The 14,910-nt window shown below is 43.1% G+C and overlaps 1 protein-coding gene across 1 annotated transcript; it reads left to right on the forward strand.

Moving 5' to 3' along the window:
• Nucleotides 1-418: 418 nt before the first annotated feature.
• Nucleotides 419-13,881, forward strand: LOC115150520 (exportin-2-like). The gene is made up of 25 exons (XM_029693921.1): nucleotides 419-562; nucleotides 1,672-1,762; nucleotides 1,906-2,048; nucleotides 2,163-2,264; nucleotides 2,476-2,621; nucleotides 2,732-2,822; nucleotides 2,988-3,095; nucleotides 3,226-3,318; nucleotides 3,404-3,571; nucleotides 3,664-3,793; nucleotides 3,925-3,990; nucleotides 4,092-4,294; nucleotides 4,402-4,486; nucleotides 4,596-4,657; nucleotides 4,791-4,927; nucleotides 5,004-5,107; nucleotides 5,326-5,423; nucleotides 5,531-5,681; nucleotides 10,698-10,906; nucleotides 11,047-11,144; nucleotides 11,244-11,329; nucleotides 11,438-11,519; nucleotides 11,773-11,919; nucleotides 12,001-12,232; nucleotides 13,039-13,881. Exons 2-25 carry the CDS (start codon nucleotides 1,678-1,680, stop codon nucleotides 13,126-13,128), a joined length of 2,916 nt encoding a protein of 971 aa, XP_029549781.1. The 5' UTR covers nucleotides 419-562; nucleotides 1,672-1,677; the 3' UTR covers nucleotides 13,129-13,881.
• The last annotated feature ends 1,029 nt before the right edge of the window (nucleotides 13,882-14,910 follow it).

Genomic DNA, 14,910 nt, shown 5'->3' on the forward strand with positions numbered 1-14,910 from the left:
AACATACATTGTTTTTTCTTTAAGTTGTTCTATTAGGCTAGTTTAACCAATTCTGATATTTTTTCACTAATTGGTCTTTGAACCAATCAGATCAACGCTGAAAATATCTGATGTGACTGGCCAAAATAGAAATTAGTGAGAGAAGATCCGAATTCAGCTGCCTGTCTAAATGCAGCCTTGGTCTTCCATGACCTGACTATGAGGATCAAAACCGTAATGTATATTGGGTAAATTGTCACTGACCGACTGATCTACAAATGAGTAGGCTAGTTATTTATGATGGAAGGTGATTTGTAGAACAGGCGATCGAACAATCTCAATGACTAGGTGAACATACTTGATCAATCAAAAATTGTGATCAATTCATTAGTCAATATTTTATATACAATCTCTTCCGAACACTCGCCCATGCCAGGGGCTTCTCCAGCGTGGTTTTCCAAACTTGTTTGCGCACGCCCAGTGCACAGACCGCCCAGTGGCTTGAGATTTTTGAAAGCCATTTCGTCCGGCAGCAGCGAATAACAGCACAGACACCGGCTGAGACAACAAAAAGCAAGATAAGGTATGAGAGCTCTTTGTAATCTCATCGCTCTATCAAATGATGCATATGAATGTACATTGTTGGCTAGTTTGTAGAAAAATATAAAACTGCCGTAGACATTTTTAATTTGCCCATCGTGGATAATTTAGCTACGTAAAAAGTTAAGTAACTAGCATTAGCAAGCTAGGTAAATGGCTAGCTAGTTACTTGCAGAATATTCATTCACAGATGGTACTATACCATGCATTAGGGCTTAGTGCCACTGCGTTGCGAGGACACAACAGAATAAGCTTTTTTACAGAATTATTTCTGAACTAGCTAACGTTAGCTAATTCGCCCAAATGTAACACGCACATCAGATACTAACGCACAAGAAGACGTTCGAAGTTAGCCATGGCATGCCTGTCATTCAGGCTATTTTTGCTAGTACTGCTGGCCTACCAGACTGCCATGGCTAGTTTAGCCTGCTACTAGTTAGCTAAGTAACTTAGCTAGCTACCAAACTAGCTAACATGCTCAGTCATTCAGTAGCTACGCTTATATTCTCGAAACTAGTGTTGGATATTTTTTATCCGCCAGTTCTAAACTAGTGAAACGTAAGTATTTTGAATGAGCACCATGCCAGAGTACATTGCTAACATTGCTAGCTAGTGGCTAACTGCAGCCTCCAAGTCCCGCCCCAAGTTTACTGTGATTGGATAAAGTTTCTGATCTCTGGAAAATAACGAATTCCATTGGAGCACAAAGATGATGCAAGGCTAGCTTGCTTGACTTAGTCAAATTGATTGGCTGAATATAACTATCTTCAGGTGTCGTCATCATGCCGTGAAATATTAGTGGGTAGGCGTGAAGTTACTGCGCATGATTAGAAAGTGGGTAGCTGGAGACGCCACTGAATGACAAGCACCTCTATCGTTTTAAAAATGTCACGTTTCCTCATCGACTTGTAGCTAAGACAATCATTCACACCTGCACTGTTGGAGCTCGGCAGTTAAGTATTGCCCTGTCCCACTGCAACTACATCTGCGACCCTGTGAATGTGACTAGATACAACTTTTTATTTAATCAGCTAATAGTCAGCTAGTTGAGACCATCACTATGTCTAATGTAATGATTGACTTTCTTTCTAGGGTACCATGGAGCTGAATGATGGAAACCTTCAGACACTCACAGAATTTATGCGTAAAACTCTGGACCCGGATCCATCCGTCAGACGTCCAGGTATGGGAGCTCAGAGTAGAATGCATGTTCATTTAAAACACCCATGCACTGATCAGTCATGGTATGAACATGCATACTTTGGGCATTATGTACAATTTCCCATTGCTTGACTGGAATGTTCTTATTTCCCTAATTTCTTCCAGCTGAAAAGTTTCTTGAGTCAGTTGAAGGGAACCAGAACTATCCAATATTGCTGCTTACATTGTTGGAGAAATCTCAAGACAACGTGATCCGGGTGTGTGCAGCTGTCACCTTCAAAAACTACATCAAGAGAAACTGGCGCATAGTAAGTTAATGGTTGCCTGAATATTGGACGAAATCAGTGTTATGTGTTGTGCAAGTATTGTTGGCCCAACGTTGGCATGACAAGTCTTACTTTGTATCCTAATATCGCTTTCAGATTGAAGATGAACCAAACAAAATCTCAGATCCCGACCGAACCACTATCAAGGCCAACATTGTAAATTTGATGTTGAGCAGCCCTGAACAGATTCAGAAACAGGTATGTCTGCACAAGAGGCAAGACCTGTTACCTGCCTGTCTATTGTACATAAAGTCAGTGAGCTGGTGCTGGTTTGAATTACTTTAATCGGAGGTTCTTGGAATCCATCTGCATGAGTTCACAATCCTTCAGGATGATCCTTTTACACAATAAAAAGGGCCATTTCCATAGATGTATTAGTTTTACTCCAGTGTTTACTGTTCTTCTACAGTTGAGTGATGCCATCAGCATCATCGGCAGAGAGGACTTCCCTATGAAGTGGCCGGACCTCTTGACAGAGATGGTGACTCGCTTCCAGAGCGGAGACTTCCACATCATTAACGGAGTGCTCCGGACCGCACACTCACTTTTCAAGAGGTTAATCACCATGGGCATGACACGTGGTCCTCTAATGATAGGTGTCATAGTGAATTATGTCTTTGTGGTTAGTTTTTAAAGATGTTCACACTGATCTTCTGTTTTCCCAGGTATCGACACGAGTTTAAGTCGAATGAGCTGTGGCTGGAGATTAAACTGGTGTTGGACACGTTTGCGAGTCCGCTGACTGAACTCTTCAAGGTTATTGTTTACAGAGTTAATCAACCCTAACAATTGAAATATATTTAAAGTAAAAACAACAGTTCTTGAAATTGGTACTGCCCATCACTTGCTTTTAGTTTGTAGGACCTAAATTATTCAGACATCTAAAGTCATTGTCTACTATCCATGTATATTGTTTCTCAGGCCACCATTGAGCTGTGTCAGACCCATGCGACGGACATCAACGCTTTGAAGATCCTCTTCTCGTCCCTTACTCTGATTTCAAAGCTCTTCTACAGTCTCAACTTCCAGGTACGTCCCCCACCTGCATCTTATCTGCTTTATGACCACAAGGACATGCTGCATGTTGCTGAATTTTCATGTGCTGCTTATCACTGGAGTAAAAGTAATCTCATTCTTCCAACTTTCACTGCCTTCACAGGACCTTCCTGAGTTTTTTGAGGACAACATGGAGACCTGGATGTCTAATTTCCATAACTTGTTGACCTTGGATAATAAGCTACTACAAACAGATGTGAGTGGACTTTCACTTGTAAAATGTTTAAGTTACTGCATCAGTTGATTCAACCTTTGATAACCTTGTCTTTTCCACCCAACAGGATGAAGAGGAGGCAGGTCTTCTGGAGCTGCTCAAATCTCAGATCTGTGACAACGCTGCTCTTTACGCCCAGAAGTACGATGAAGAGTTCCAGCCTTACCTGCCTCGCTTTGTCACTGCTATCTGGAACCTGCTGGTCTCCGCTGGCCAGGAGGTCAAGTACGATCTGGTGAGGCTGCTGATGATACATTCATGTACCTTATCAATAGATCATGTGGACCGCCTGCTAACACATTTGCTCCTTTTTGTTTTGTGACATAGCTTGTGAGCAATGCTATTCAGTTCCTAGCATCTGTGTGTGAAAGGCCCCACTACAAGCATCTGTTTGAGGACCAGAACACACTCACCAGCATCTGTGAGAAGGTCATTGTGCCCAACATGGAGTTCAGAAGTGAGTTCAGACTGAAATAGTGTCTTGGGCATGAATGGGTACATGGGTATTTAATACATGCCATTGAACTTTAATGGCAGATATCTGCATAATGGTCTCTGGTACTGATTCATAGATTTCTTTGGTTCCAGGTGCTGATGAGGAGGCCTTTGAGGATAACTCTGAAGAATACATCCGAAGAGATCTTGAAGGATCAGGTAATAACACAAAAATGTAAACTCATCAATGAGACAAATTGAGCTGGATTATTGTTTAAGCATACGGTTGTTGACCCCTCTGTTCTGTCTCCTCCCTGCAGACATAGACACTCGGCGCAGGGCTGCCTGTGACTTAGTGAGAGGCCTGTGTAAGTTCTTTGAGGGCCCGGTCACAGCCATCTTCTCTGGCTATGTGAACTCCATGCTGGGGGAGTATGCCAAGAACCCAGTGGTGAACTGGAAGCACAAAGATGCTGCTATCTACCTGGTCACATCTCTGGCCTCTAAAGCCCAGACAGCGAAGGTATGGTTATAATTCCTTTTGTATTTGGGTGTGTTTGTGGAACATTGCTGGGTTATGAACATGATTGCAGTAGACATTGAGTAATGTAAAATGTGTATCTTTTTAAGCATGGTATCACGCAGGCTAACGAGTTGGTGAACCTCACAGAATTCTTTGTGAACCACATTCTCACAGACCTCAATTCCCAAAACGGTACATATAAAGTTGACCAGATGAGCAAATGATTTATGAATTCATTATCACAGCTGTGGATTGCTTTATCTGCACTTTTATCAAACATGCTTACTCTGTTCTATTCTAGTCAATGAGTTTCCAGTGTTGAAGGCTGACGCCATCAAATACGTCATGATCTTCAGGAGTCAGGTTTGATTTTGTTTTTATGGTATTTCTCCTCTGAAAATTCACTGTCATGAGTTCAGCCTACTTAAAGGTTGAAATCAACACTTTGAGGGGCCTGTGAATATCCAGTCCTCCTTTGTCCCCTCTTGTCTTCCAGTTGCCCAAAGAGCAGCTGCTGCAGGCTGTCCCTCTGCTGGTGGCCCACCTGCAGGCGGAGAGCACAGTGGAGCACACCTACGCTGCCCACGCCCTGGAGAGACTTTTTACCATGAGGGGCCCCAACAACTCCACACTGTGAGTAGTTACCCAGCTACTTTATGTCAATAGTTGATTATCTTAATCTTATCCAACACTACACAATGTGTTTCAGTATCACTCCTACAGAGATGGCCCCCTTCACGGAACAGCTGCTCAACAACCTGTTCAAAGCCCTGGCTCTGCCTGGCTCATCAGAGAACGAATATATCATGAAAGGTACGGGAGTTTGAGGGTTAACTGCTCTGCTAATAGCTTAAATAGATTTAATGATATGTCTAACTATCCTTTTGCGGCTAGGATAACTATCCTTTTGTGGTGACGAGGTTGCGGACGACATGTTACTTAAGTTTTTGTGGGCAATGTTATTTTTTATTTTTTTGGGGGTGTGTACGATCCTTGTTTTCTACCCTGACATCTCCTTCATTCTCTTCCAGCCATCATGCGCAGCTTTTCCCTCCTGCAGGAGACCATTGTTCCTTACATCCCCACACTGATTGGCCAGCTCACTCACAAGCTCCTCCTCGTTAGCAAGGTAGGTCACACCCTTGTCTGTGCTGTGGTAGATACATAGACACAATGTAAGTCAGCTCATGTGTGTAAGTAGCAGCTGTATATACCGGTATCATGTGTTTCTTTCAGAACCCCAGCAAGCCTCACTTTAACCACTACCTGTTTGAGTCCCTGTGCCTGTCTATCCGGATCACCTGCAAGGCCAACCCTACCACTGTGGGCAGCTTCGAGGAGGCCCTCTTCCCAGTCTTCACTGAGATTCTACAGAATGACGTACAGGGTATGTGGCTTTACCCTAGAAAGAAGCAGGTTCCAGCAGTCCATGTTAAGCATAAGATTGCTCATCTTAGTAGGACAGGCCTAGGAAAGCGAGTGGAAGGTGAATGATTTTTATTTATTGGGATCCCCATTAGCCGACGACAATGGGATAGCTAGTCTTATTGGGGTTCAACACATAACGAAAAAAAAAACTTTTTCAAAAATGTACATTTTAAGAACATTAACGTGTGTGCATCGATCAGTTACACATCTCAGTACATACACACAAGTAGGTCACACTTGGGAGAGGCGTTGTGCCTTGAGGTGTTGCTTTATTTGTTTTTCAATCCAGGTTTGGTAATTAGGTCTTTCTTTGCAGCACTTGACCATATGATTGGACAATAATCAAGATAAAACTAGAGCCTACAGGACTTGCTTTGTGGAGTGTTGTCAAAACAGCAGAGCATCTCTTTATTACAGACAGGCCTCTCCCCAACTTTACAACCATTGAATCTATATGTTTTGACCATGACAGTTTACAATCTAAGGTAACACCAAGTCATTTTGTCTCAACATTTTGTTCAACAGCCACACCATTCATTACCAGATACAGCTGAGGTCTAGAACTTAGGGAATTATTTGTACCAAATCCACTGCTCTTAGTTTTAGATGTTCAGGACCAGTTTATTACTGGCCACCCATTCGATAACACACTGCAACTCTTTAAGTGACTTCATTAGCTATGGTGGATTCATCAGAATACATGGACACATGCTTTTTTAATGCCAGTGGCAGGTCATTGGTAAAAATGGAAAAGAGTAGAGGGCCTAGAGAACTGCCCTACGGTACACCACACTTTACATGTTTGACATGAGAAGCTTCAATTAAATAAAACCCTCAGTTCTTTCGATAGATTGCTCTGAATCCACAATATGGCAGAGGTTGAAAAGCCATAACGCATACTTTTTCTCTACCGGTTATGGTCAGTAATATCGAAGGCTGCACTGAAATCTAACAGTACAGCTATCAATTTCTTTGAACCAGTCATTTGTGTCAGTGCAGTACATGTTGAGTGCCCTTCTTTATAAGCATGCTGAAAGTCAGTTGTTGTTTTGTTTGCAGAGAAATAGCATTGTATTTGGTCAAACTACATTTTTTTCCTACAGTTTGCTAAGAGCTGGCAGGTCTGCTGTTAGAACCAGGTAAGGCTGCTTTGCCGCTCTTGAGTAGCAAAATTACTTTGGCTTCCCTCCAGGCCTGAGGACAAATACTTTCCTCTAGGTTCAGATTAAAGATATGACTGACAGGAGTGGCTGTATAGTCAGCTACCATGCTCAGTAGCTTTTCATCCAAGTTGTCAATGCCAGGAGGTTTGTCATTATTGATCGATAACAATAATTTACCCACCTCTCCCACACTACATTAACAAAATTCGAACTTACAATGCTTTTCTTTCATTTTATTTTTTTTATGCATGAGTATGATGGCTCACTGTTCGTTGTTGGCCTTTCCCTGCCTAAGTTTGTCTACTTTGCCAATGAAATAATCCTTAAAATAATTGGCAACATCAAATGGTTTTGTGATGAATAAGCCATCTGATTCGATGAAAGATGGAGTTGAATTTGTATTTCTGCCCATAATTTAATGTGTTTTCCCCCCCCCCCCATTCTTTATATCATTGATCTTGGCTATATAAAGTTTATTTTTGTTGCTTTTAGTCACATAATTTCTAAATTTGCAGTCAGATGTGTAGCCAGAATTATTAGCCACTTTTGCCACATCTTTCAACCATTCAGTTTTTCAATTCCTCATCAATCCATGGAGCAGTCAGTTTCTGAACAAGTGCATCTTTATCAGTAATTGGAAGAAGCAATTTCATAAATTCATCAAGTGCAGCGTCCGGATAATCCTTATTAGACCAACGTAAATGTTTAACATCCAAGAGTCACAGCAAAATCTTTTTATATCTTCTCTTAGACTATTATAGGCCCACCTTTTGGAAATGTTGTTTTCCTTGATATGGCCACTATATTGTGATCACTGCATCCAATGGGTATGGATACAGCTTTTCGAACTAATTTCTACATTATTAGTAATCACATGATCAATACATGTGGATGATCTTGTTCCTGCAGTGTTTGTAAACACCCCGGTAGGTTGATATAATAACATGAACCAGATTACTGGCACTAGTTAGTGAGAAGCTTCCTCTTGAGTGGACAGCTTGATTAAATATTCAGGTCCCCAAGAAATGGAACTCTGTTTACATCACATACACTATCAAGCATTTCACTTGGTGGCCTATAGCAACACCACAAAAGGAAAATATTTTAGATGTGCCAGGTGAACCTGCAACCACAACACTGCAATAACACTTGACATAAGCTATTCTCTAAGCGTTACAGGGGTGTGTGTGTGTGTGTGTGTGTGTGTGCGCATTGGAAAGTATTTAGACCCCTTCCCATTTCCCACATTTTTTTACGTTGCAGCCTTAATCTAAAATTGAGGGGGGAAAATGCATTTAATCAATCTACACACTACATTTTTAAATGAAGAACAAATTCTTATTTACTGTAACGGCCTACCCCAGCCAAACCCGGACGACGCTGGGCCAACTGTGCGCCGCCCTATGGGACTCCCAATCATGGCCGGATGTGATATAGCCTGGAATTGAACCAGAGACATGTGCCACTCGGGAGCCCTACCCCATAATGACAAAGTGAAAACGGGTTATAAAATGAAACAGAATTACTTGATTTACATAGTCAAAAGTTTAGACGCACACCTACTCATTCCAGGGTTTTTCTTTATTTTTACAATTTTCTACATTGTAGAATAATAGTTTAGACATCAACTAGGAAATAACAGACATGAAATCATGTAGAATCCAGAAGTGTTAAACACATCAATTTATTCGAGATTCTTCAAAGTAGCCACGCTTTGCCTCGACAGCTTTGCACACTCTTGGGATTCTCTCAACCAGCTTCATGAGGTAGTCACATGGAATGCATTTCAATTAACAGGTGTGCCTTAAGTTCATTTGTGGAATTTCTTTCCTTAATGCGTTTGAGCCAGTCAGTTGTGTCGTGACAAGGTAGGGTTGGTATATAGAAGATAGCTCTATTTGGTAAAAGACCAAGTCCATATTATGGCAAGAACAGCTCAAATGAGCAAAGAGAAGCGACAGTCCATTACTTTAAGACCTGAAGGTCAGTCAATCCAAAAATGTCAACAACTTTGAATGTTTCTTCAAGTGCCGTTGCAGAAACCAAGCGCTATGATGAAACTGTCTCTCATGAGGACCTCTGCTGCAGAGGATGAGTTCATTAGTTACCAGCCTCAGAAATTGCAGCCCAAATAAATGCTTCAGAGTTCAATTAACATACGCATCTCAACATCAACTGTTCAGAGAAGACTGTGTGAATCGGGCCTTCATGGTTGAATTGTTGCAAAGAAACCACTACTAAAGGACACCAATATTAAGAGACTTGCTTGGGCCAAGAAACACAGGCATCCGAATTTGTGATTTTTGGTTCCTACCGCTGTGTCTTTGTGAGAAGCAAAGTAGGTGAATGGATCTCCACATGTGTTTCCCACCGTGAAGCATGGAGGTGTGATGGTGTGGGGGTGCTTTGCTGGTAAAACTGTCTGATTTATTTAGAATTCAAGGCACACTTAACCTGCATGGTTACCACAGCATTCTGCAGCGATATGCCATCCCATGTGGTTTGCGCTTAGTGGAACTATCATTTGCTTTCCAACAGAACAATGACCCAACAGACCTCCAGGTTGTGTAAGGGCTATTTGACCAAGATGGAATGGTGCATCAGATGACTTAGCCTCCACAATCACCCGACCTCAACCCAATTGAGATGGTTTGGGATGAGCTGGACCGCAGAGTGAAGGAAAGCAGCCAACAAGTGCTCAGCATATATGTGAACTATCAAGACTGGAAAAGCATTCCAGGTGATGCTGGTTGAGAGAGTGCAAAGCTCTCAAGAGAAAGGGTGGTTACTTTTTGAAGAATCTTAAATATATTTTGACTAGTTTAACACTTTTTTTCCTTTTTATTTTCTTCTTTTGATTACATGATTCCATGTGGTGTTATTCACTATTCTATGATGTGAAAAAATGTTTTAAAAAATAAAGAACCCTGGAATGAGTAGGTGTCAACTTTTGACCGGTAATGTGTGTCTGTCTGTGTACAATAGAAAATATACATTCAGTCCATTAATCAGTTGCTATGGTGAAGCTACGAACCCAAAGGCTTGGCGCTCTTGTCCCTTCTATTCTCCTGTTTTAAATTCATCGAACTGCTAACTGTTCTTCAGGACATGGACCTCTCTGGTCAGGTTGGCCATTCTTTTATTAGTTGACTCCATCAGTATTTGGACAAAACACTTGAAGCCATTTTCTTGTTGTAATAACTTCTTGTAGAACTATTTTTGTTTGTTTTAAGAGATTTCATCTGTGATAGACACCACTGTCCAACAATGGTCCCACCGGCTTTGGTCTTTGTCATAGTAGCGATGTAGGTTATGCTGTTACTCCTCACAGTTCCAGGGAGGGCAGTTTGCAGGGAAGCTTGAAAACAGCAACAAACAGCCATTCCGGGACAGTTCGCAGTCCCAGCCACAATGGCTAACCACGTCGCGGGCCGCGTTCAAGCCCTCAAGAAAACCCTTCTAGCTTGATAGGCAGCTAGGCTAGCTGCTACACCAAACAGCTCCTCAGACCCGTCCTTGGTCGGCAGGATCACTGGACACATAGTGGTCCCAGCTACTGATGCCAACTGTTTTGCAGGATCCAAACTAAAAAGGTAGCTAGCTAGTAACAACTTTTTCAATAGACTTTCCAAAACAACAAACCAAGCTCTCCCTTGTTCAACAGGAAGTGGGGTGCTTCCAGGTTAAAACGAGCATTGACATCACCCCTTCTGAAGGGGTTGTGGAGCCATCCTCTGAACTGCATGTATGCAAGCTTGACAAACTACACATTGCCCTTCTTACATCAACTTTCCCCCCTTCTGTTGTTGCAGAGTTTGTGCCCTACGTGTTCCAGGTGATGTCTCTGCTTCTGGAGATCCACACCAGCTCCATCCCCAACTCCTACATGGCCCTGTTCCCCCACCTGCTGCAGCCCGTGCTTTGGGAACGTGCTGGCAACATCCCTCCTCTGGTGCGCCTGCTTCAAGCCTACCTGGAGAAGGGGGCTGCCACCATAGCCAGCTCTGCTGCTGATAAAATAGTGAGTAACATCTGGGGCATGTTGGTGGTAAAAGGACTCTTACTGTACATAATATTCTGTAACCTACCAGTCTTAGTTTAACTGAGGTGTGCAATTGGTTAGTTGTCGTCATCTGCCGTTAAACTGCTCTCCCTGTACAGCCTGGTCTGCTAGGAGTCTTCCAGAAGCTCATAGCCTCCAAGGCCAATGACCACCAAGGTTTCTACCTGATGAACAGCATCATAGAGCACATGCCCACGTGAGTCGACCACCTGTCTATCTGATAACTAAATAAAGGACTTTGTATGTAATTGACATGGAGGCTGTATCATGAGTTGTCTTGCTCGCTCTCTCTCAGGGAGTCCATTGTTCAGTACAGGAAACAGATCTTCATTCTACTCTTCCAGAGACTGCAGAGCTCCAAAACAACTAAGTTCATCAAGAGTGAGTACAGCTTAAAACTAATGTTGACATTGTCTAGTTTTAAAACGTACTTAGTGTGGCTCTGATCTCTCAATGCTACACATTTTTAAAGTGTCCTCTTTTCCATAGGTTTCATGGTTTTTATCAATCTGTATGGTGTCAAGTATGGCGCCATTGCTCTGCAGGAGATTTTTGACAGCATACAGCCAAAGTAAGTCTCTTGTCAGATGAAATTAGACTGACATGTTTGTTTTCCATCATCATGGATATGTTCATTAGTGTAGCCTTAAAGCTAAGTGTGCAGATCTGCTCGCTGAACACAAGCCAGTCAGTTGTCCCTTTTGGTTTTAAAGGCCAACCATGTCATATGTGAAAGGATAAGCCTGGAAGTTTAATCATAGTCCTTAATTATTCTGATAGCAATGCGCTAAGATATTCTCAGTGCTGGGTCTTCTTTCTTATAGGATGTTTGGCATGGTGCTGGAGAAGATAGTCATTCCAGAGGTGCAGAAGGTGTCTGGCCCAGTGGAGAAGAAGATCTGTGCCGTGGGCATCACCAAGATCCTCACCGAGTGCCCGGCAATGATGGACACCGAGTACACCAAACTCTGGTGCGAAACGGTCCTGAAGTATTATCACACTTTTTAGTGGTTCTTGTAAATTAATGGTCTGCTAAATTATTTATTCTTTAGGACCCCCCTGCTCCAGGCCCTGATTGGTCTGTTTGAGCTGCCAGAGGATGACAGCATCCCTGACGACGAGCACTTTATTGACATTGAGGACACGGCCAGTTACCAGACGGCTTTCTCCCAGCTGGCCTTTGCTGGGAAGAAGGAGCACGACCCCATCGGTGACGCTGTCAGCAACCCCAAGATCCTGCTAGCTCAGTCCCTCCACAAGCTCTCCACTGCCTGTCCTGGACGGGTAAGTTTATATATTGAAATGCATGAATACTAGGCTATGTTTAGAGGCATTGGGGCTCTTGGCTAAATCACTCCTTATAGCAGGAACATTATACAGCAAGGCTACAAGAGAGGGCACATCCACCTTGCATTCCAATCTTCTACTTTCTTCATATGAGTCAGTCGGTCAGTTTTAAGCAGAGTTCAAAACAAAATGGTATAAAAGTTAAACACCAACTCCGTGGCCTTGTGGTTAGTGTCTGCTCTGGGATTGGAAGGTGTGAGGTTCGATACCCAGTCAAGTCATACCAAATACAAAAACAAATTAAGGATATGTTTTGGGGTTGAGGACCTGCGACACATTAGTGTTCTGTCAAAGGTGTGTACTTATACAACAAGCTGCCTCACGCTATAGATACAGGAGATGGGCTCCTGTCCTATGGTCCATTATGTCTCGGACAATGCTTACTTCTAAAAGTAAAGCCCCAGCCGACTGAGCCAGCCTCTCAGAGAGACTAAGGTGCTCTAGCGCAGCATAGATGGTGTGCGGCCCCAGGAAAAGCAGTGCGTGTACAACATTTTGGCTCCTAGATTGCCAATGACTGAATGTTCTATTTTTATATTTTTGTAACTATTTAGTATGTTTAGAGGTGAAGGGTAGACGCGAGAGTGCTGAAAGAGCAGTGGGTCGGATTCGAATCATGCTGGTAGCGGTACATTGTACATGCTTAGACTGAAAATAGTTGTTTATTTTGTGTAGTGTATGTAGATGCTTACATTTTAGTAGTTGACAGATGCGTGACTCTCTCCTGTTCTCCCCAATGGCAGGTCCTCTCTATGTTGAGCACCAGCCTGAATGCCGAGGCCCTCCGGTACCTGCAGGGTTACCTCCAGGCTGCATCTGTACAGCTGGTGTGAAGACACTGCAGCTTCCGCACTGGCGCGTAATGGAGACCATGACACTGCACTGTCTGTCGCCCATGGCAACACCAGGACTGGGACAGACTCGCCAGGACTGAGTGGACAGAAGATTGACTGATTGACTTTACTCATGGTGGATACTTGGACAATGGGTCAACATTTTCATCTATGAATTGGGATTTTTATGTTTTTTTAAGTGTTAAAAGAAAATAAATGTAATATGTTACCTTTAAAGAGCGCACCAGAATATATATATATATTGTCTCAGTCCCTAATTGGCTTGCTGTGCGGTTGGCAAGTTGAGCAAGGCTGGCATCACCAACACTCAGCTTTGTGAATATAATGCTTTGATATGTTTCTGCTTGATGTCGATTTGTCATTTATAACAAACGATTGGTCATTGCGAATTGACAGTATTCTAGAACAAGTATTGGCCCCAAAACATTATGCCTAAAGGGATACTTAGATTTTGGCAATGATTTTATCTATTTCCCCAGAGTTCGATTTAACTAGTGGATACCATTTTTAGGTCTCTGGTCTGTATGAAGGAATTTAGAGGTAGTTTTGCGAACCAGTGCTAACTAGCCTTAGTTACCCGTAGACTTACTCTGGGGAAGTAGAGCAAGGGCCTCATTTAAAAAATCCTGACGTATCCCGTTAATATTTTTCTGCATGTAGCTACTCACGGCATTGTCTTTTGATGTGAATAAAGAGGCACTTGTATAAAACCGGTGCTGATTAGAACTTTCAGTGACGACTCCTGTCGATGTGACTAAGTCAAAACTGAGTTATGAACTGTCTGCTTTAGAGGGATGACTGAAAAGCCTGAATGATTCCCAGTCAAACCGGTTAAATGATTTAAGCAAGCAATATGCTTAACTTAATCTTTATTAGAGGCTGCTCACCTACTGGACCTGCGCTGGTTCTGAGGCACTGTCCGAATCTATCACACTCCCAGTACCTGGCGTCACAGAAACATCCCCACTACTGTCACTCCCAGTACCTGGTGTCACAGAAACATCCCCACTACTGTCACTCCCAGTACCTGGTGTCACAGAAACATCCCCACTACTGTCACACTCCCAGTACCTGGTGTCACAGAAACATCCCCACTACTGTCACACTCCCAGTACCTGGTGTCACAGAAACATCCCCACTACTGTCACACTCCCAGTACCTGGTGTCACAGAAACATCCCCACTACTGTCACACTCCCAGTACCTGGTGTCACAGAAACATCCCCACTACTGTCACTCCCAGTACCTGGTGTCACAGAAACATCCCCACTACTGTCACTCCCAGTACCTGGTGTCACAGAAACATCCCCACTACTGTCACTCCCAGTACCTGGTGTCACAGAAACATCCCCACTACTGTCACTCCCAGTACCTGGTGTCACAGAAACATCCCCACTACTGTCACTCCCAGTACCTGGTGTCACAGAAACATCCCCACTACTGTCACTCCCAGTACCTGGTGTCACAGAAACATCCCCACTACTGTCACACTCCCAGTACCTGGTGTCACAGAAACATCCCCACTACTGTCACACTCCCAGTACCTGGTGTCACAGAAACATCCCCACTACTGTCACACTCCCAGTACCTGGTGTCACAGAAACATCCCCACTACTGTCACACTCCCAGTACCTGGTGTCACAGAAACATCCCCACTACTGTCACACTCCCAGTACCTGGTGTCACAGAAACATCCCCAGTTGTTCTCCTTTCTTTTTTCCTGTGTCCAGTGGCAGTATGCCACAAAGCCTTTTGAGCGTCC

Source organism: Salmo trutta, chromosome 16 (assembly GCF_901001165.1).
Source record: "Salmo trutta chromosome 16, fSalTru1.1, whole genome shotgun sequence".
Lineage (NCBI taxonomy): Eukaryota > Metazoa > Chordata > Actinopteri > Salmoniformes > Salmonidae > Salmo > Salmo trutta.

Excerpts from the sequence above, each read along its gene's own strand:
- LOC115150520 (XM_029693921.1), top strand. The coding sequence starts at position 1,678 with ATGGAGCTGAATGATGGAAACCTTCAGACACTCACAGAATTTATGCGT. Across the intron at positions 10,907-11,046 it reads GCTCTGCTGCTGATAAAATA|CCTGGTCTGCTAGGAGTCTT; the intron begins GTGAGTAACATC and ends CTCCCTGTACAG. Across the intron at positions 11,145-11,243 it reads ATCATAGAGCACATGCCCAC|GGAGTCCATTGTTCAGTACA; the intron begins GTGAGTCGACCA and ends GCTCTCTCTCAG.